Source organism: Equus przewalskii, chromosome 26, assembly GCF_037783145.1.
Source record: "Equus przewalskii isolate Varuska chromosome 26, EquPr2, whole genome shotgun sequence".
In the NCBI taxonomy this organism is placed as follows: domain Eukaryota; kingdom Metazoa; phylum Chordata; class Mammalia; order Perissodactyla; family Equidae; genus Equus; species Equus przewalskii.
In genome coordinates, this window is record NC_091856.1 from 5,530,979 (window position 1) to 5,552,192 (window position 21,214).

General features: G+C 50.1%; 1 protein-coding gene across 1 annotated transcript in view; it reads left to right on the forward strand.

Moving 5' to 3' along the window:
* The window catches only part of GALNT12 (polypeptide N-acetylgalactosaminyltransferase 12), a 36,528-nt gene that overhangs the window by 13,661 nt on the left and 1,653 nt on the right, over window positions 1-21,214 (forward strand). The window contains exons 3-9 of the mRNA XM_008526699.2: window positions 3,019-3,208; window positions 6,223-6,408; window positions 10,876-10,993; window positions 12,189-12,365; window positions 13,361-13,492; window positions 17,141-17,254; window positions 19,342-19,488. Of these exons, the coding sequence (XP_008524921.2) occupies window positions 3,019-3,208; window positions 6,223-6,408; window positions 10,876-10,993; window positions 12,189-12,365; window positions 13,361-13,492; window positions 17,141-17,254; window positions 19,342-19,488 (1,064 nt within the window). The remainder of the gene's footprint in view (window positions 1-3,018; window positions 3,209-6,222; window positions 6,409-10,875; window positions 10,994-12,188; window positions 12,366-13,360; window positions 13,493-17,140; window positions 17,255-19,341; window positions 19,489-21,214) is intronic.

Below are 21,214 nucleotides of genomic sequence, written 5' to 3' on the forward strand. Positions count from 1 at the left end.
CGGCTCCGCTTAACTGAGGGCAAAGGTCAAGGCCGTCCATCACAACGGGTATTGCTGCGGGCTCAGTGGCTAGAGCCTGTTTCAACCCAAATTACCATCCCTGGGCCACCCAGGAGGGGAGCAGCTGCTGCTTAGCAGGCGTCTGCTGCTTCAGGCTCCCAGCCTGATCTGTCTGACTTCAAATCCTGGTGCTCTTGTCCTAATTGGTGGGTATGTTTGGCTGTTCTCACAGATCAGAATAACAGTGATTCCCTCAGGATAGAAATGGCCTTCTCTCACGTCACAGATGTGGTGGGCTGGTCTCGGGCAGGCACGGCGCCAGCTCCTTGGCCTGTCTACACCGCCTCCAGGGTGTCATGCCCCAGGCTGCTGCTTCGCCTCCTGCTCGCTCCTGTCAGCAGAGGAGTGTCCAGGGGCTGGGGAGCCACCCTTGGAAGTTGCCTTCACGTCCCATTGAGCAGAACAGGGTCATCTGGCCACACCTACCTGCAAGGGGGCTGGGAAATGTAGTCCGTGTCGTAGGTGGCCATGTGCTCAGCTGAAAATCCCGGGAGAGTGAGTTTGAGGGGACAGTTAACATTCTCCGTGACAGCGGGCGAGCCAGGCTGGGGTTTGAGGCCGAGTGTAGCCAGCTAGGCCCTGAGTTCTGGGGTGAGGGCACCTGGGTCTGAGGTGAGCTTTACGGTGAACCCTTCATGGCACCCTGGGTGGATCTCTCGTCTCCTCTGAGCCTCCGTGTCTCCCCTGTGAGCGGGTTTGTCCACCGTCTCAGAGTTGTGAGGAATAAATGAGATCTCATACAGGACGGAGCCTCACGTGGCCGCAGCGCGTCCTAGACTCTCATCTCCGTTCCCTTTTGTCCTCCCCTCCCAGGGCGCTGTAAGTCTGTGTAGACGCTGGACCCCTGTCACACTGCGGGCTCGAATCCCAGCTCCAACACCTGGAAGCTACACAGCCTTGGGCAGAGCTTGGCCGGTTTCGACCTTGGCTTCAGCCCTGGTCAGATGGGATAGTGATGGTTCCCACCTCATAGGGTCGTTGGGAGGATTAAGTGAGATCGAGGCCACGAAAGCTCGGCAGTGCCTCGTGTTTGTTGAATGACAACTTCCATCTTTATGAAATATCTAAACTGTAAAGTGCGGGAACATTTCAGAAATGTATTTATTCAGAAGCAAGTATCAGATCAGCTCTTTTCTCCTTGTGGGGTTCAGTGGCTCCTCGGCAGGCAGGAATACAGTAGGACCCCTTCCAGCCCGGCTCAGTTCTCGAGAATGAGACGCACAGTGGGGCCAGGCCTCCCCGCATCGTGGTGACTGGTAAAGCGGGCGGGTCCCCATCCCCCTGTGGTGGAGGTGAGTCCTGCGCTGCCCCCTCCTCCCACCCTCTCTGCCGTGTCCCTGAGCTCGTGAAGGGGTCAGCCCCTCCCAGGGGGCGGGAAGAGTCCAGGCAGATGGAAAATTAACACCCAGCAGATCCGGACAAGTGCAGGGGGGGCTCCGTGCTCCCTGGGCGCTGCTGCTGATGAGCTTTGCTTGGGAAGTCGCCTCCTTTAGTCCTGCCATCAGCTTATTTGCAATTATATTTAGGATTGGAAAAAAATCAACCGAGTTTTTTGTGTGTGTGTGTTGAGGATATTTAGGGAAACATTTTCACAAACTGAAGCAACCTAGAACATTTTACAAAATTTCCCCTTTCACTGAAGATGGAGGAATTCGAGACAAAGCCCACATTGATGTGGGGACTCTCTCGTTCTTTATTTTGCCTGAGGGGTTCCCACCCCCCCTCCACCTGACCCCTGGAGGCCTCCAGTCCCGGAGCCTATGTGTGGAGTCAGGAGTCCTGGGCCAGCCCTAGCTGTGGGCACGGCCTTTCAACTCTTACGGCCTCATTTCCTCTTCTGCAAAATGGGATAAGCGCGTCCTCCTGGTGGGTTTTGGATTTGTTTAACGAGGATAAGAAGTTGCACAAGCGAGCTCTGGGAGGCAGTGGTAAGCCTGCAGACTCAGCCCGAGTGCCTGGTTCACGTCATGGCCCTCAGCTCCCTTGCTCTGGGACCTTGACCTTGCCAGGTGACTTCTCCTCTCTGGCCTCAGTGTTCTCATCTGTAACGTGGACACATTGGTGGTACCTGCCTCACAGGATTGTTAGGACTCACGTGAGTTGAGTATAAATCACTTGGACAGTAGTGAGCACATTCCCTCTACTGTTAGCTACTGTTATTATTACTACTCTCACTATGTAACTGAAAGGTGCTCCCGAGAGAAGTTACATGAACATAATTATAAATAAAATTTATATTAACATAATTCCATATGAATGGAACATTTATAATCAAGTTTTACATAATTAACATAAATTAAAGAAATTTATATTAACACAATTTTTCCTAAAAAGTGTGATTGAACGGTTCTTGTGCTTTTTATTTTTAAATGTTCACAAGTCAAGGCATAAAGTATGTTTTTGGTAACAGCTTTATTGAGATATATAAAGATGAGGGGCCGGTCCTGTGGCCGAGTGGTTAAGTTTGCGTGCTCCCCTTCAGCGGCCCAGGGTTTCACTGGTTCAGATCCCGGGCGCGGACCTGTTGCTTCTCATCAGGCCATGCTGAGGCGGCGTCCCACATGGCAGAGCTAGAAGGGCCTATGACTAGGATATACAGCTGTGTACTGGCAGGCTTTGGGGAGAAGAAAAAAGAAAAAGAAGATTGGCAACAGGTGTTAGCTCAGATGCCAGTCTTTAAAAAAGAAAGATGAATAGATCTTCACTGAACTTTTGTATATATGCACATGCATACAGTTCACTGTGCGTGCGTTTGGATGGGGAGCATTTGGTGGTTCTGGACGGCCTCCGCCCTGGCCTCCCCCGGCCTTCGAGCAGCATCCAGCCTTGGTTCTGGGTGAGGTGAGGACATCCCGGGTGCAGAGCAAAGGAGGCTCGTGTCTGTTTGGTCTTCTCTTCGGGACAGGGAGGCCCTGGAAGGGATATGTGGCAGTGACCTGGTCCCCCTTGCCTCCCCAGAGCACCTGAAGGAGCGCCTGGCCAGTGAGCTGTCCCGGCTGCCCAAGGTGCGCCTGATCCGCGCCAACAAGAGGGAGGGCCTGGTGCGCGCCCGGCTGCTGGGGGCTTCCGCGGCGAAGGGCGACGTGCTGACCTTCCTGGACTGCCACTGCGAGTGCCACGAGGGGTGGCTGGAGCCGCTGCTGCAGAGGTGAGGGAGCCGAGGGTGTGGGCAGCGTCCCGACATTGCACAGAAGCAGAAGGAAACTGCTCACCCTGGTGTGAGAGGCGCGCGCCTGGGCTCAGCTGCTCCTCCGGCAAGTGCCCTGTCTCCCGCATGGTGACAGTCCCTGCCTCACTGTGGAGGCCGTTAGACGATTCAGGGCACGGACAGTGCGGAGAACACGCCAGCACCTAGGAGGCCCGAGATGAGTGCTTTTGTTATTACTTAGCACACGTTATAGAAAACTTAGAAAGGATGATCAACCAAGGAAGAAAGTGTCAGTCATATGGAATGCCACTCCTAGAGAGTATATGTTTGGTGTATTTCCTTCAAGCAGGGCTGACTCATCCATTCCACCAGCACCTACAACGCCTCGTGCCCATGAAACTTGAAGGGACTCATAAAATGTTATGTTAATTTCTCTTACAATCAGAAGGAAGAAAATGAACTTCATAATAGTAACTATTTAACAATGACTCTGGCCTGGATTGTGTTTGTCTTTGTGCCAGTATAATCAGAAGATATAGTTTCTAATATATATATTTTTTTGTGGAGTCATGAGAAGTCATAATGCAGCCCTCTCTTCGAGGCCACGTCCCCTGCTGTCCCACGGCCTCTCACACCAACCCTCCCAACCTGCCCCAACCACCGACTTCTGTCCTCTTCCCCTCCCTCTCTCTGCTGTTCTCCTGGTTCGGTGTCAAGCCGGCAAGCGCTGGGCTGGCCAGCCTGGAGCTTCTCCGGGTGGGAGGGGAAGGGCTTGCGGGGGGGACGGGTCTCTGTTTGGCTGGGAGATCAGGGTCTCTGCAGCTGGCAGACCACTTCCCCACACCCTCTCGCACTTTGGTTGCCGGGGTCTATCTGGAAGAGCTGGGGACGCACTCACCTCCCTTCCTGGGTGAGGCCAAGCTGTCCCAGGTCCTTGTCCCCTGTCAGTGCCATCGCTGCTTCTTTCTCCTCCTCAGCTCTAACGAGCTTCTCACCAGCAAGTACTCAGAGTTCTGCAGGCTTGTGATGGGGTCTGAGATTATTTAGAACGTGCTCACAGCCCAGTGCTCCCTCTGGAACCTGGACCAGTGGGTTTGCCCTTCATTCCTTCCCCCACTGGGCATGCACATGGCCACCTCTAGGCTAATGCCACCTAGAATTCCACTCCAGCCCACCCTTTGGGGAGAGCAAGGTAGCCCTCCCCTCCCATAGACAAGTCTTTGCTCCATAGACAAGTCCTTGCTCCATGCCTGTAGACAGATGGAGTCTCTGCCCTGGTTGCCCCCAAACATCTGGGGAACTTTTAAACGTACTGACCCCTGGTCCCACAGAAGATCATTTGGATCTGAATCTCTGGGGGTGGGGCCTGGGCTCCTGGAGTTTCAAAAGCTCCCAAGGGACTTAGGTGTGCCCCAGAGTTGGGACACCCTGGAGTCCAGACTGTCCCTTAGGTGGTCCCAACCAGGAGCAGTAACCCCTCACCCCCAGGGCCTTGTGGAAATGGAAGATGCTCTTGATTGCCATGTCACACAGGTCGCACTCCTGGCGTTCTGTGAGCCGGGCCCCAGGGGTACCACAACTCCTGCAGCCAGCCGTTCGGCCCTGCACAGCAAAGAGTGGGGCTGCCCCAGATGCCAGTAGCGCCCCCATGGGGCACGCTGATTCTGAGCCCTGTACTCCTGCGTGAGCTCCTCCCCATTTTCCCTTCCTTGTAAAAATTAGGCTACCCGCGGTTGCAGCCAGCTTGATTGCAAGTCACAAGTTCCTGGGGTCTCTGCCAGCGGCCGTGCAGCGTCTGGAAGCTGCCCAGCAGGTGTGCTGTTGGCCCTCTCCACCCTTTTAGTAATGCCCTCAATTCATTGAAAGAATGGGGTGTGGGGGATACCCCGTCTGCAGCTTCCTCAGTTTAGTGACCTCGCAGGTTCAGTCTGTCCTGAGCGGTGCAGTCTCCCCTGGGATTGTCCTTTGACCTCAGCGTGGTGTTGATAATGCCCCTCTCACTTTCTTGTGTTGTTGTAAGGACAGTTGGAGCTCAAGTGTGGTTGACCTCTGTTTCTTCACACCATTATTCTGTGTGACTGTAAGGATTTTTTGGTCTAAAATCACAGATAAAAGCCCCCAAAATGTAACCCAGAGAAATCCATTGTTCATATGTGGTCCAGTTCATCCTTCTTTCCTGGCGTGCTGTCACATGCCAGAAAACATGCTCTGGAAGCGTGCTGAAGGACGATTGGCTTGCGGTCCTGTTTGTGGAGAAAGGAGCTGACGCACACGCACAGGCTGGTGCCTATAGCAGGAAGCAGGAGTGTTGGCACCGTGTGTGGTATTCACCAGAGTAAAGACTCAAAGGAAAGAATGGCAGTAGTTGCAGGTTCTCTGCAGCCGCCTTACAAACATTCCCTCGGGGAGTCCTCAACTTGATCCTGTGAGTAAATGATATTGTTCCAGCGTTACCCGTGAGGCAGCAGGCTCTGAGAGGTTAGGTCACTCAGCTGATGTCACACAGCGAACAAGGGCTGGATTAGAGTTTCTATTCTAACTCCAAAGCTGACCCTTTGGTGCGCGTGCATCTCTGTTCATAGGGAGATCATTACTTCTTGACTTGAAGATGTTTCATCGTGATTAAATGAAGAAACTTCTTGTAATCTTGAGAAAGTGAAAATCTGCTTTCTGTTTTAAAAGTTACCTTTGATTTTTACTTGTCTTGACTTCCATAGAGGGATTCAGGTTTAGCCAGAATATCTAAGGATAGATTCAGAATATTAAAGCTGTGAGACTTCTCATAAAGACCAGAATCCTTCCTCCGCTCTCCCGCCTGCCCCTGAGCATCTGCCATCATGGTCACCTGCCAGGACCTGACATGGCTGCAGACACCTGGAGTAAGAGATGCAGGCCTTTCTCACACGGGCGTCCCTCCTTCCTAGTGGAAAGGTGACGGGAGTTCATCCCCAAATTTCCTAACTGTCCTCTTGCTGCCCGTCCACATAGAGAGATGAGTGTCCTGGTGTTTGCAGGATCCACGAGGAGGAGTCAGCGGTGGTGTGCCCTGTCATCGATGTCATCGACTGGAACACCTTTGAGTACCTGGGGAACTCCGGGGAGCCCCAGATCGGGGGTTTCGACTGGAGGCTGGTGTTCACGTGGCACGTGGTTCCTGAGAGGGAGAGGCTGCGGATGCGGTCCCCCACCGACGTTATCAGGTCAGGGGTTGTTTCTTTGCGTGTGTCTCGTTGTGTCTGGTCAGCACGACAGGGAGGACCCTTGGGAGGGATGTCAGCTGTTGCCCCTCTCCCCCTTTCTTTTCCAGAGCGTTTCTTTATTTTTATTAAAAATCACTGCTACCCACATGGATTTTATGTTGGTGTATATATGTTTATTTACTTTAAAAATTGTGGTACAATATGCATAACATAAAATTTACCATTTTAACCATTTTTTTGTAGATTTTTTAATGAATTCATAATAGTTTACATCATTATGAAATTTCAGTTGTACATTATTTCTTGTCCGTTACCACATAAGTGCTCCCCTTCACCCCCTGTGCCCAGCCCCCACCCCCTTCCCCTAATAACCACTGAACTGTTTTCTCTTTCCATGTGTTTGTTCATATTTCACATATGAGTGAAATCATATGGTGTTGTCTTTCTCAGTCTGGCTTATTTTGCTTAGCATAATTCCCTCCAGGTCCATCCATGTTGTTGCAAATGGGATGATTTTGTCTTTTTTATGGCTGAGTAGTATTTCATTGTATATATAGACCACATCTTCTTTATCCACTCATCGGTCGACTGACACTTGGATTGCTTCCACGTCTTGGCTATTGTGAATAGTGCTGCAATGAACATAGGGGTGCGTAAGTCTCTTTGAATTGTTGATTTCAAGTTGTTTGGGTAGATACCCAGTAGTAGGATAGCTGGGTCATATGGTAGCTCTATTTTTAGTTTTTTGAGGAATCTTCATACTGTTTTCCATAGTGGCTGCACCAGTTTGCGTTCCCACTGGCAGTGTATGAGGGTTCCCTTCTCTCCAAACCCTCTCCAACATTTATTATTTTTTGTGTTGGTGATTATAGCCATGTTAATGGGTGTAAGATGGTATGTTAGTGTAGTTTTGATTTGCATTTCCCTGATGATTAGTGATGTTGATCCTCTTTTCATGTGCCTATTGGCTGTCTGTATATCTTCTTCAGAAAAACATCTGTTCATATCCTCTGCCCTATCCTTTTCTGATCAGGTTGTTCTTTTGTAGTTCAGCTATGTGAGTTCTTTATATATTTTGGAGATTAACCCTTTGTCAGATATATGATTTGCGAATATTTTCTCCCAATTGGTGGATTGTCTTTTTGTTTTGATCCTAGTTTCTTTTGTACTTTTAACCCTTTTTAAGTGTACAATTCAGCGGCATCAAGCGTGGTCACAATATTATGCAACCATCACCTCTACATATTTCCAGAACTTTTCCATGATCCTTTGCAGAAACTCAAACCCATTAAGCAATGACCCCCGCTTCCTCCCCTCCTCCAACTCCTGGCAGCTTCCATTCCACTTTCTGTCGCCATGAATTTCCCTGTTCTCGATACCTTGTGTAAGTGGAGTCACACAATATTTGTCCTTTTTTGTGTCTGGCTTCTTTCACTTAACATGTTTTCAAGGTTCCTCAAGAACCACATTCCTCTTTTGACTGAATAATATTCCATTGTATATACATTCCACATTTTATCTGTTCATCTGTTGATGGATGCTTGGGTTGTTTCCACCAGTTGGTTATTGTAGATAATGCTGCCGTGAATATTGGTGTTTATTATATATAATTATATATATATTATATAATATATTGGTTTATATTATCTGTTCGAGTCCCTGTTTTCAGTTCTTTGGGGTGTGTACCCAGGAATGGGATTGCTGAGGCCTGTGGTAATTCCATGTTTAACATTTTGAGGACCCACGGTCAGGCCCCTGGAATGAGGGAGTAAGTGGACCTGGGGGTGGAGGAGCCGGCTTTGGCCAGTGGGTCTGAGTCGAGTGATCCACAGGAGGTTCAGTAGCTCTCATTCATGAGGTGCTGAAGCAATAGTCTGGCTTCTTCCTCCCCTTCCAAGTTCAGGAGCAAATGGGAGACAGGTGTGGGAGTCAGGCAGGTGGAGGTCAGACTTCCGCTTTATTGCTGCTGTGTTGAAATGGTGTCTTAGATCTGCGCCCACGTTTGGCAGTTGGGTTTCTGAATCCTTCCACCGAGTTCTGACCTGGTGATGACCCACTGCTGGCTGGAGTGGGATGACTGTGGAGACAGTGTTGAGAGATGGGGCTGGAGACATGAGCAGGACCAAGTCATAGCCAGCCTAAAGGCCAACGAAAGGGTTCGGACTTTACCCCGAGAGGGGAGAAGCCACTGAAGGGGTTGAGCTGGAAGTGAGCTTTGCCTGTTGCATTCTTTAAAGAGTGTGCTGGGTGCCATGTGGGGAGGGGCGTGGGGGGGCAGGGCTGGAGGCCAGGGCATCTTAGGAGTCCTTCCAGTCCTCCAGGTCAGAATGATGCTGCAGGGGATGGAGAGAATGTTGCGATGGGAGAATTGGGAGAAATTGAATGGGAATAGGGAAAGGAGGAATTGAGGATGACGTGCAGGCTTCTCTAGGAGCCCTGAGGGAGCATCCTGCCCAACCCCTCACTGCACATGTTTGGAAACTGAGGCACAGAGTAGGAAGGATTTTATCCAGGGTCACATATGCGGCTTGTGATGCTGACATGAGCTCCCATTGCTCCCGCTCCCCAAACACATGCTCAGGGATGTTGTGGGAAGCTATCCTCCCATCCCATAATATCCCTGAGCCTCAGATTCCTCACCCTTGAAATCGGTACCCGCATATCCACCCTGCCTGTTTCCCAGACTTTTAGGATGAGCACAAGGGAGAGCGCTTTGGGGTCTGGAACTTTCTGTTCCACGAGAAATCGTTCTTTTTCTCAGCCGACCTCGAGTTTGCAGTGCAGGGAAAGCCAGCCCGTTGTCGAGGCCCAGAAGTGCTGCTGCAGGATCTTAAGATTTTAAACCGTTGGGCTCTTAATATTATAGATTTCTCATTCCTGAGTTTATTTTTTTGCGTCTGCCTCTCCGTGGTGTGTTGACCTCCCAGCTTTCTGCTGGGCTGGGACGAAAGCCTTGGGCCGTTTCTGAAGCCAGCGCTGGCCTCCAGAGGAACCTGGGAGGGAGGAAGCAGGGCAGGCTGAAGGAGCAGCCAGAGCTGGCCTTGCAGGTCCCAGAGGGAGGGCAGAGGGCCCTTGGGGAGCTTCAAGATGCCAGAGCTGCCATGTGCCGCCTTCTGCTTACCGGCCTCTAGAGGGCGTCTGTGAGTCCTTGTGCTGTGACCGCCTGAACAGGGCCCCACCGTCTGGCGCTCTCTACCCTCTTGGGGAACGGGGTTTCTCTTCTCATAGCTCCTTGTTGTCGATGCTTCTGAAACTACAAGAGTTTCTCTCACCCTAGGGCCTTGCTCATGCTGGTGTCTTCTCCGAGACCCATTCCACTCCTTTTCTGGGCTGACTCCCCCTTGTTCTGCAGACCTCACCTCCTCTGGGAAACTGAGCCCTGCCCCCTGCCCCACGCCCTGTGTGTTCCCCAGGGCCCTGTTTGACCTTGGGTAACACACTGATCACAGACAGAGTTCTGTGCTTGTGCGCTTCCCCAGGGCGGGGAGTGTCTTTGCCCCTAGGTCCAGCTGAACTCAGGGGTTGCCTGGAGGTGTCCGGCTGGACCCCAGGGCTTGTGGTGGGAAAGGAGTTCAACTGACTGCGATGCTTCCTGCTGCTTACCTTGCCATATGGATGTCACTTCCTTCTGATGAGGATTTTTAGGCTGCTTAATTTTAAAATGGTTTATGATGAGGATTTTTAGGCTGGTTACTTTTAAAACTGCAGATGAGAAGCAGGCTCCGAGGACTGGAATTTTGCTTGCCCTTTTGAAAGACATTTGCGTTTGTGAAGGAAGGGGGGATGACCTTGTAGGGACCTGAAATTGGCCACCCCAGGATATGTCTCTTTGGCATCGGGATTGTTTGGGGCTGATTGCTTTCGATAAACTGGGACAGGGAAGGAGGCTCTGGGGAATGGAACTTGCCCTTGTTGGGACACATTTACGTTTGTAAGGTAAATCTCTATCTGTAAAAGGTGCCTCCCTCTCTGTACCAGGAAGAAGAGGAGAGATGACCTTATGCCTAGAAACTCTTAATGGGGAAGGCAAGAACTTAAGTTGGCTGCTGTCTGGCAATCTCCTGTAACTGGTTTAGGGTGGTAACTTCTGACCTTTACTTAATTCGATTTGATTCTTGTCTAAAAGTCATGGGATCACCCAATGACCAGACCCCACCTGCACTGATACCATTTTAACTTTTTTTTCATGTTCTTTCCTTTGTCTTGTAAAGAGATGAATCATATACCTATGCCTTAAATTTAGCCCTAACCCTCAACTCGAGGCAGCAGCAGGAGCTCTGCCTGCCCGTGGGTCCTGTCCCCATGCCAGCGGGGGCAGCAGAAGCGGCAGCAGAAGATCTAACTGCCCATGGGTCCTGTCCCCATGCTACACTATTCTCTAAATAAAAGAGCACTACTGCCAGATCTTAAGAGTCTAAGAAATCTTTCTTTCGACTCCTCGGCTCACCGACCCCGCATCACTTCTAGGTCCCCAACCATGGCTGGCGGGCTGTTTGCCGTGAGTAAGAAATATTTTGAATATCTGGGGTCCTATGACACAGGAATGGAAGTTTGGGGCGGAGAAAACCTCGAATTCTCCTTTAGGGTAAGTGTTCCGCTGTTCTCTCTGGACTCGTTCTTGACCTGTTCTCTCTCTCTCTCTGGGAATGATGGGATCGGCTGTGAGAGCCTGGTGGACTCTCCCTCCTTATTGGCAGTTTATTGTGTGACCCTGAAAGATAATAATGGCATGCACGTTCTATAAACGTGAATTTTTAAAAATATACTTTTAATAGCTTTGGGTCAGGAAAGGGCCTTCAAGTGACCTGGTTCTTTCTCTCGCTACAGCGGCCTCTCACTGAGGCCCAGAGAGGGCAAACTGCCATATATAATAGTTGTTGGGGAAACTGATTAAAAAGGCAGCTTATAGTCACAGTCTCCAGAAAATCAGATTCAATAGATGTATGGCGGGGACCAGGAATTTGCTTTTTGTAACAAGCCCACCTATGGATTTGACTATACGTGACCCATGGATACCCCTTTGAGAATCCCCTAGCATTTCAGTGGATTTTCTGGTTGACTGAACCTTGCATTTTAAGTATCAAAACTTTATGTCAGTTTGTCCTTTTTAATAGAAAATTAAAAATTTTAATAATATTTTACATGGTTTCCTGCTTTGAAAGAATAAATAAACAAGCCTTAGGCCTTCCACCAAGGACTCCCACCCCCACATTATAAATACCAGATGGTATCCTTGGTCATACATCCCAGGGACTGTGGGGTGTTCATGGCTGTTGGCGCCGCAATGAAATGGCCCCGGGTGACTCGCCCGCTGAGTTTCAGGGTGGGCTTCTAATGGTCTTTCTGCCTCTTCCCTAGGTGTCAGGCTGCTCTGCCTGCCTCTAGAAGCTCTTCCTTTCCCCCTTCCAAACCTCTCTTCCTACTTGCTGCTTTCCTATCTTCTGTGGCTAGGAGACCAGGTAACAGCCTGTGTTTTACCTACAGAGTAACTGGGTTCCCAGCGAGGTCGTAACGGGCACTCCTGGGAGCAAGTGCATGAGCCTCAGTGCATGGACTTTGGGGTCTTAGTTCGATGGCTTATTTGTCTTTGGGGCTGCTTTCCTGCTCTTTGACTGCATTCTGTGCTCTGTGTGTGCGAGGGAGGCGGCCTCCTGCCCTGCACAGGGCCATGGCTTGGTGGCGCTCATCTTGACTGTGCCCCGACTCCTCGCTGCAGGCTGTGTAGATCAGCCACCCGTTCCCCGCTCACCCGCACTGGTCTCTCCCCGCTCTGTGTGCAGATTTGGCAATGCGGTGGCACCCTGGAGACGCACCCGTGCTCCCACGTTGGCCACGTCTTCCCCAAGCAAGCTCCCTACTCCCGCAGCAAGGCTCTGGCCAACAGTGTGCGGGCAGCTGAAGTGTGGATGGATGGATATAAAGAGCTCTACTACCATCGCAACCCCCACGCCCGCTTGGTGAGTTCCCCGGCCCACCCGCGCTCCATCCGGCCTCATCTCAACAAAAACAGCTCATTCGGCCTCCCCACCGTCGTAGATCTGCGTCCAAAAATAGAGAGTAAATTGGGTGCTCGTGATATAAGTATGGGGAGACTTCATTCCTTCAGTTATCACAATACTATACAGTGGATTTTTGTTATTCGCAGCAGTTCTGTGTAGTCGCTGCAAACACTGAATTAGGGAATGCTAAACCATTGCTCCCGGCAGAAATACAGGCCTAGGTTCCCGCGCGCCTCTGCGTGTCCCAGGACAGGGCGCCACTTGTCCTGCGTTAGCCTAACTAAGAGGGTCGCTTGGCAAGACAAGAAGGTCGGCTCCAAGACCTCTCTTCCACCAGCCGCCTGGTGAGAATCTCTTCTGAATCTGGAAGAATGAACTTTGGGAAAATGAACAGAAATCTGAAATTTTATTGAAACGTTTTTCGTTAACCTTACATTTTGTTAAATATTTAACTTGTCAGGTTTTCATAGTTCAACGTCACAGTGCAGGGACAGTAATACCTCGGCGCTCAGGATCGCTCTGTGGCTGCACGTTTGCCGTGCTAAATAGATGCTTGCTTTACTTAGACAGTCGGGAGGTCTTAATCATTGGCTTTGTCTGTCAAACTAAACTTCCACAAATATTGGTCACTGCCGCCTTTTGCTCTTACCATCGTAGGTGTGTATTTAGACTTTCGTATGGTGAGCACATAAAGTTTTCGTCCATGATGACATCCAGAATCCTTGCATGTGTTCGAAAGTGAGCGTCAGGTATCAGCAGTGAATCAGAATGTCAAGGCACACCGTCTGGCTGGTGTGTGATCAGGTGCTCATCAGTGGCGCGTGGGTCTGGGGTCCAGCGTGGCCCCAGGATTCGGCTGTCTGATGATGGAGTGAGTGAGCGCCGGTGGAGAGAGGGGCTTTGACAGGAAGAACCGGGACCTGCAGGGCCTCACCATTCCGTTGCTTTCTCAGGAGCCCTTTGGGGACGTGACGGAGAGGAAGCAGCTCCGTGAGAAGCTGCGGTGTAAGGACTTCCGGTGGTTCCTGGAGAACGTGTATCCGGAGCTGCACGTGCCTGAGGACAGGCCTGGCTGCTTCGGGATGGTGAGCGGCGCCCGCTGGGCAGGGGGCTCCTGGCCTCCGGGTCTGATCCACAAAACCCGGGCAAGAAAGGCCCCTTAGTGGGGACCGCCGGCCTCCCCCCTTTGCATCCGCTGTCCCTCCTTCTCCTCAGGAGTGTCTGGGGCTCAGGTCCAGAATGTCAGCACTGGAAGACATCTCAAAGTTGGCGAGTCTGAGCCTCCCATTTTACAGACGAGGAAACCAAGGCTCACTCGGTGTTTCTGAGTCCTGTTTTTTACTAGCAGTTTATGACTTTGCTTCAGCTCTCAGTGGCCAGACCACTTAATAGTTCCCAACTCAGGGATCTGCAGAGGCGGTGGTGGGGATAGGAGAGGCCCTGCTGTTATGTCACAAAACCGAAAAGCAGTGTTTCTGGCACAAGGCCAGCTAGAATGTCCGGCGCCCTCGGCCTCTGTCAGGGGCTGCACCATCTTAGGGAGGTCTCCTCTGCTGTGTCAGGTTGATCGGAAGTGCTGGTGTTCCATTCTACAAGTCTCTGATAAAGACAAAGCAGGATATTAATGCATTAAAGTCAGTTTTTCATTATGAAAATGTTCGAACATACAGAAACGCAGAGAGAATGGTACAATGAACCCTGTCCCCGAGATTCTGGAATTACCAGGATTTTATCCCTCTTGCATCCCCTCTCCTCTGCTCCACCCTCCCATGTCTTTCTCTTTTCAAGCAAACCCTGGGCATCATGTCGTTCCACTCCTGTTCGCTTCAGCACGCATCTCAATCAAGTATGCACATCGTCCTTTACATCCAGAGACCTTATCACACCTAAGCAGGTGACAGGAACATCCAACCCTGATTCAGATTCCCCCAGCTTTTCAGATTTCTCTTGGGGTAGTTTAGTTGCTGGTTCCACTCGGGATCCGGACAAGGTCCACATGTTGCGTTTGGCTGCTGCATCTTCCCTCCTAAGTCTCTTTAATCTAAGGCAGTCCTCTGCCCATTTATGTTTCCCTTTGCCCTGTCTTTAACTTGTTGCAAAGACAGCATCAGTTGTCTGGCGAGTGCCTCACCCTTGGAGTTATCCTTGTTTCTCTGTGGTGTCTGTTAAACTGTGCCTCTCTCCCCCGTGTTTCTTTAAAATGGAAGTGAGGTCTGGAGGTTTCCCTGGGGTCGGGATCTACCTTTTTGCAAGAACGCTTCATGGGTGTGTGTTCACATGGCGTCGTGGCGGGAGCGCGTAACCTCTGGTCGTCCTGCTTCTAGTGATGAGATTGATCGTGGGCACCCGGACCCCCTGGACTGTCCATTCGCAGGTGCCCTTCAGCCTTCCAGCTAATGGTTTTCGGAGCCGCTGCTGATCATTGCCTAGGTCCTTTATTTCAAATGGTGTTGCCAAACGATGATTTTTCTAATTCTTTCACTTCTTCCACATTTATTAGCTGAGATTCTTCTGTAAAGAACATTCTCTTGTTAACTAGGACAATTTGGCATCCATGAAATCTAGTGTTCGTTCGAGACAGGCATAGCAAATTCCCAAGTCCTTCTCTTTGTCTATTTTCAGGCTAAGAGTTGGAACTTTCGTTTCCTCCACTTGTATCCAATGGGTTGGTTTTTTATTTATTGGCCCCTTTGCCTTTTGGCTTTTCTTTTCATAAGTATCATTGGAAATCAGTGGGTTTTTATATGGCCAATGTGCTTCAGTCAATTTATTCTGTTTTGTTTTTTACTGTTCAAACTGTCCCGTCTTTGACTAGTGGGGGTCTGTCTCTTTTAGCTTCCGTGCTCTTGACCCTGTTGGAGGGGCTGTGATAGCCTCCTTGGTTCTGGCCGTGCTCGTCTCACACTTCCTGCCATCTTCCCTGATCCTTTTTGTGGGGAGCAGACTGAGAGTCCGCAGTCTGGATGCCAGTGGTGGCCTTTGTTTCTAGACCACGCTGTCCAAGAGGAGAAAATGCTAGCCACTTATGTAATTTTAAATTTTTTAGAAGCCATATTAAAAAAAGAAACAAGTGAAGTTAATAATGTATTTTATTTAACCCAATATATCCCAGATATTATCATTTCCACAGGTAGTTGATATAAAAATTAATTTATTGAGATGTTTTACATTGTTTTTTTTCATACTGAGTCTTGAAAGCTGGTGTGTATTTTACCCTTACGGCACATCTCAATTTGGACTCGTCACATTTCAGGGGCCCATTGGGACCACGTGGGACAGTGCAGCTCTATGCTCTTTCAGTAGACGGAGAAAGGAAGTCCGTATTTTTGAGAAACAAAACATGAGCTCATTTTGCTATCTCAAATTCAAATGTGATCTTACAGAATTTTTTTCTTCTTTGATATTATACTTATATTTCTTTTTTCTTACACTGAAAATCTTGGTTTCTAAAAATATTAACATAATTACTTATTTTCTTTATCTTAAAATATATTTATAATAGTTCCAAAATAATAATGCAGTCTTACCACTGACAGTGTGCTGCCGAACGAGGTGTACGATTCTTTGCAGCCCCGTGTATCTGTCTATACTTCTCTGAGTAAGTGCCGTCAAACACGCTCATTTAAAATCATTCTTTTCTCCATGTCTGTCACCAGCTTGATATAGTTAGCTAATTCATCTCAGTTTTCATCTTTAGGGGTTTCTCTTTTCTTTTTAGTGTTTCTTCAGTTTTTTGGGGGGACCTTTCTGAACATAGGGAGCTCATCTGGGGTTAAGGTCCCTTGGTGGTCAAGAGCGGGACCCACTTGGCTGGATGACAGTTGAGTCCTTCTGAATCTAAGATGCTCCGATTATTCTAAACATCTCCTGTTCCCAGGCTCCTTCATAAAGCACAGGGACCTCAAGAACCTGAGGTCTGTGCTTTATGAGCTGGGGCAGTGTGGAGTCCTTCTTTCTATATGGAACCAGGCTGGTCATGGGTGGACAAGGGCCAGGGCGGACCGGGCTTCAGGAGGAGGTACGGAGGGTTCTTTGAACTCTCCAGAAGGGATCTGGAAAGTGCTAGAGTCTTTCCCTGGAGGATTCTGGAAGGGAGGAGGGAGCAAGGACCCTCCCATGGTTTTTTGTTCTTAGAATGATTAAAAGGCTTTCGATCCAAAAGGTACCTTAGAGATGACATTAGATTAGAGAATGTTGAGTAATAGAAAGAACACAGGACTTGGAGCCTCAGGTCCTGGCTTCAAGACACAGGTGTCTGCATCCTTTTTGTATGAACTTGGACAAGTCGTTGGCTCTGTGTTATGCCATTCCTATAGTCTAGAATGGTGGACTTATGACCTGGGGAATGACAAGTCTCTTGATTGGGGTGTCCTTTCCAGATGCATAAGAGCAGAAGCTCCATGGTACATATGCAAAATGACAACCCATCTGTGTTTGGACTAGTGCAGCAATAAGGCTGCACTAATGAGAAATGAAGAGGTATGAGCTTTCAGGCCATAAAGAGTTAATCTCTCTGCTTCTCAGGTTTATCATCTTAAAATGGGGGTTGTGCTTCCTGCCTACAGTATAGAATGGAAAAGCAGTTTTAAAACTAGAAATATAAGGGGCTCTTACAATTCAGTCCATTTCTTGAAGCGGGCACTCCTCTCCATTTAACCTCCCTCAGAGCCTTGGCTGGAATCTGTTGTTGTGTATAAATCTGGACCAAAATGCCACCTTTATGTTTTGTTTAGCTCCAGAACAAAGGACTAAAAGATTACTGCTTTGACTATAACCCTCCCAACGAAAACCAGATCACGGGACACCAGGTCACTCTGTACCTCTGCCACGGGATGGGGCAGAACCAGGTGGGTGCTGCTTCTCTGCATCTCAATGTTCTCGCTGGGGGATGGCGGACGAGGAGAGGCCCAGTGCTCAAGGGGACGTTGGCCTGGGACTCTAAAGAGGGGACTGTGGAGAAATCTGTGTTTTTTTAAAAAGTTAGGGGCCGGCCTGGTGGTGCAGGGGTTAAGTGTGCACATTCCACTTCAGCAGCCCACGGTTTGCCGGTTCGGATCCCGGGTGCGGACATGGCACCCCTTGACAAGCCATGCTGTGGTAGGCGTCCCACATATAAAGTGGAGGAAGATGGGCATGGATGTTAGCTCAGGGCCAGTCTTCCTCAGCAAAAAGACGAGGATTGGCAGCAGTTAGCTCAGGGCTAAGCTTCCTCAAACAAAAAAAATTTAAATATTTGATTTTTTTGTTATGAAGGCAATGTGTGCTCATCACAGAACAGTTGTAAATACAAAAAGTAGATGCAAGTAGTGAACGACTAGACCCGGAACGGCCGTTCTAATTAAGTCTTGTTTACTTCCCATCTCCTTTTACGCACAGCCTTTGGATTGTGTGTTTTAAATAGTTATCATAATATCTGTGCTTTATAGTCCGTTCTTTCCATTTACTTCACCATCCTTTTCTTGCGTTATTAGTTGTCCTTTGAGAGTTTTGTCTTAGTGGCCTCGATATTCCTCTGTGTGGCTATGTGACTGTTCAGTTAACTCATTTCCCTGCCTCTCTGTTGTTGCGATTATAAATAACCCTGCCGCTAGCATCTTTGGTCAGAAAAAAAGAAAGAAAAAAATGACAGGTCTGCGTTTCAACGACTTCCTTAGAATTAGCTCTTAAATGGAGTCGCGGGTTCTGATGCGCAGTGCCACCCTGCAAAGCGGGTTGAAGGCAGTTGCGTCAGCTGGCGGCCCCGGGTGGATCTGTCTGGGTTAGGAGCTGTGTTTCAGGCTTCACAGAGGAGCAGCTTCTGGAGGCTGTGAGGACGAGCGCAGGACCCCGGCCCAGAGAAGCAGGTGGACCCGCTGGGGTGGGGCCAGTGGAGGCCGCAGGAGATGAGTGAAACAGGGGTCTGAACCTCCAAAGCCTTGTGGTCCTGAGAGGTGTCAGACCCCTAGAAATGAACGGGTAGGCATTCAAGTTTTCTTCCAACCAGGAGACACCCCACTTCCATTTGAGTATTAAACTCCTTTATGGTCAACAGTAAACTTTCGTAATTCCGACCCCTAAAACCTTAAATTATTCAAGTGTTTCAATACTTTTTAGAACAGTGCTTCTCAAAGCTGTTCCCCGACTGCTGCTGTCAGCATCACCTGAGAGCTTTGAAATGCAAATTCTCAGACCCCCCATCCTTCCTGAGCCCCAGTCTCTTGTTTAACCAGCTTTCTGTGAGATTCATTTGAGAAGTGCTACTCCATGTATCTTAAGAACAGCCACCGGTGTCAGAATCTCCTGGAAGGGAGGTGACGGGTGGCTGAGTGTCTTTTTAAAAATGTAGAAAATGTAGCTTTCTAGGCCCCACCTCAGGTGGAAGGAATCCTTATTCTCTCTGTGGGAGTGCAGCCTGCAATGTTCCCTCTCTGGAAGTGTGGCCTGGAATGGGTGTGGCCTAGGCACACTGGAGTAAGAGAACCGTTGCTCTGGAAGAACCAGCCTTCCCACTGCAGTCTTGTTGTCTGCTTGTGCACAGTGCTTTACAGTTTCCAAGGCGCTGATGTGTCCAGTATATTCGGGGGGAGGAGGAGGAAAGGACTAAGAAAAGAAGAGGAAGTGGCTGGTCAAGGTCACGGGGAGCCCCCAAGTGCTGGCCCATTTTCTTTCCCGCCATTCTGCACCAGCAGCTCGGGGTTAGACACAGCGGGCGCGGGGTGACTGGGCACCAGCCCCCCACCCTCACAGCTAACGAGCATGACCAGCACGAGAAAGGGCCCCTGCATTCGCACTTGCTAAGCACTGCACCAGAGGTGCCCCGAGTGCTGGGGGACAGATCAGACGGGCTGGGGTCACTGGCTGAGGCGAGCATGAGGGATGGTAGATCCTCATCTCGCCACTGCCCGGCTTTGCACCTCAGAGGGTAACAGACGCCCGCGGGCTGCTCCCTTTTTAGTTTTTCGAGTACACGTCCCGGAATGAAATCCGCTATAACACCCGCCAGCCGGAGGGGTGCGTGGCTGTGGACGCGGGAACGGATATCCTCACCATGCATCTCTGCAAGGAAGTGGCCCCGGAGAATCAGAAGTTCATCCTGCAGGATGTAAGTGCGCTGTCGCTGCCTGCCCAGCTGTCGTTTGCGGGCTGCAGGGGGCGGTGTGGTCCTGGCGCGTCCCAGGGGCACGGCCGCCTGCAGGAGACCAGGAGCCTCACGGTGCCCCCGGTGGGGCGGTCCGGTCGACTCCCTTTCAGTGTTCCCATCCCCCTGACCCCTTGAGCTTGCTCAGGCCGTAATAGGAAGAGGAGCTGTCTCAGACGCATTCGGAGATGAAATGGTGTTTAAACCAGTGGAACAGCCAGCGTGGAAGGACATGAGGTTAGGCGCAGGTCCAAGTCGCTCCACTTGTCTCTGCCTCATTTTTTCCAACTCTAAAATGGGGACTGCAGCAGCCTTGTCCATCTCCCGTGAGGATTAGATGTGTGGCCAGAAATATTCTTTGGAAACTGTCAGGCATCAAGAGATTAGTTGTTACCTGTGGTATAATAAGCAAGAAAACCTCTCTCTGATGGAGGCGGCTCCCATCAGAAGAGTCGTCCTGGGTTGGCCCTGGGTGTGACTTCAGCCTGAGGGGCCCCACCACGTTTGCAGTACGCCCATGGCGGGACTCATAAATCAGTCATATCCTTTGACTCACTAAACGGCACTTGAGGGAATAAATCCAGAGAGAGTAATGCAAAAGAAAAAATTAGTTCTCTTTTCTCTCCGTGGGAAGCTGTCATCCCCAGCCTGGCCCCAGGGATGGAAAGATTCGTCTATACTGCCTATAAGTGGGTTAAGTCTAAGTCTGACTAGAAGCTGGAGTACGTCTTCCTGTAGAAAATGTTACGATTAGCAATGAAATTTGCGGCTCCCTGGAAAAGCCAGGCCCCCAGTGCTGTGCAACAGGAGGGGCATCCTGTGCGAAGCCTGGAGCCTGTGGTCCTCTGAAGGGCCCTCCCCTTCCCTCGTTCTCCAGCTGGAAGCTGTTGTAAGCCCTCAAGGAATGGGAATGCAAGATGGAAACCGTAAAATTGGTTTGAAATGTCATTAAAATTTTATCTTCAGTTTCAGTGACCATTTAAGGAAAAGTAAGAATCTTTAGAAGATGGGAGGAGGGGCACTTTGTTACCTTTCACTTACTCTAAAGGCAACTCCAGAGCACTTTCAATGTTTTCAGAGTTGGTATTAGTGAGATTCTTCGGCATCTTAAGTCTTTTTCCGAGGTTTCTCTTTTGCTGGAACAGGTACGTTCTGCCTGCGTGCTGCTCAGCCACGATTAAGCTCCTGGGGCACCCGGCTCACAGGCGAGAGAGGTGGAGGGAAAAGCAAACTCCAGGGCTGGGGCAGACTTGCTGAGTTAACTCAGCGACAGTGGGGATCATCTGCTAGGGTTCGGCCGTTGGCGCGGTTCCTGGAACCCGCTTCCTCTCGGATGGCTTGCCCCCTCACCCAGCTGCTCTGGCTGAGCGGGGGCTAAAGCCAGGTTTCCTGACGCTCCGTGTAAATGTATAAGAGAAAGACATCGCCAGGCATGGAATTAGTTGACCTAAGAGAAGTGAAAGAGATTAATAAAAGACCTTTGATCCTGATTTCCCTGAAGGAAAGGAACAGAGGTAGAGAGGAGACGCAGGGTAACAGATCCCCAGAGCAGCCAGCAGGGGGCACCATCAGCCCTGGCGGTGGAGTAGGGGATTCCACAGAGAAGCCCCGGGAGAGGCAAGCACGACGCGTGTCTGTACACGCCCGGCCCTCTGTGCACGGACAGACCTGAGTTGCCTTCGCACATGCA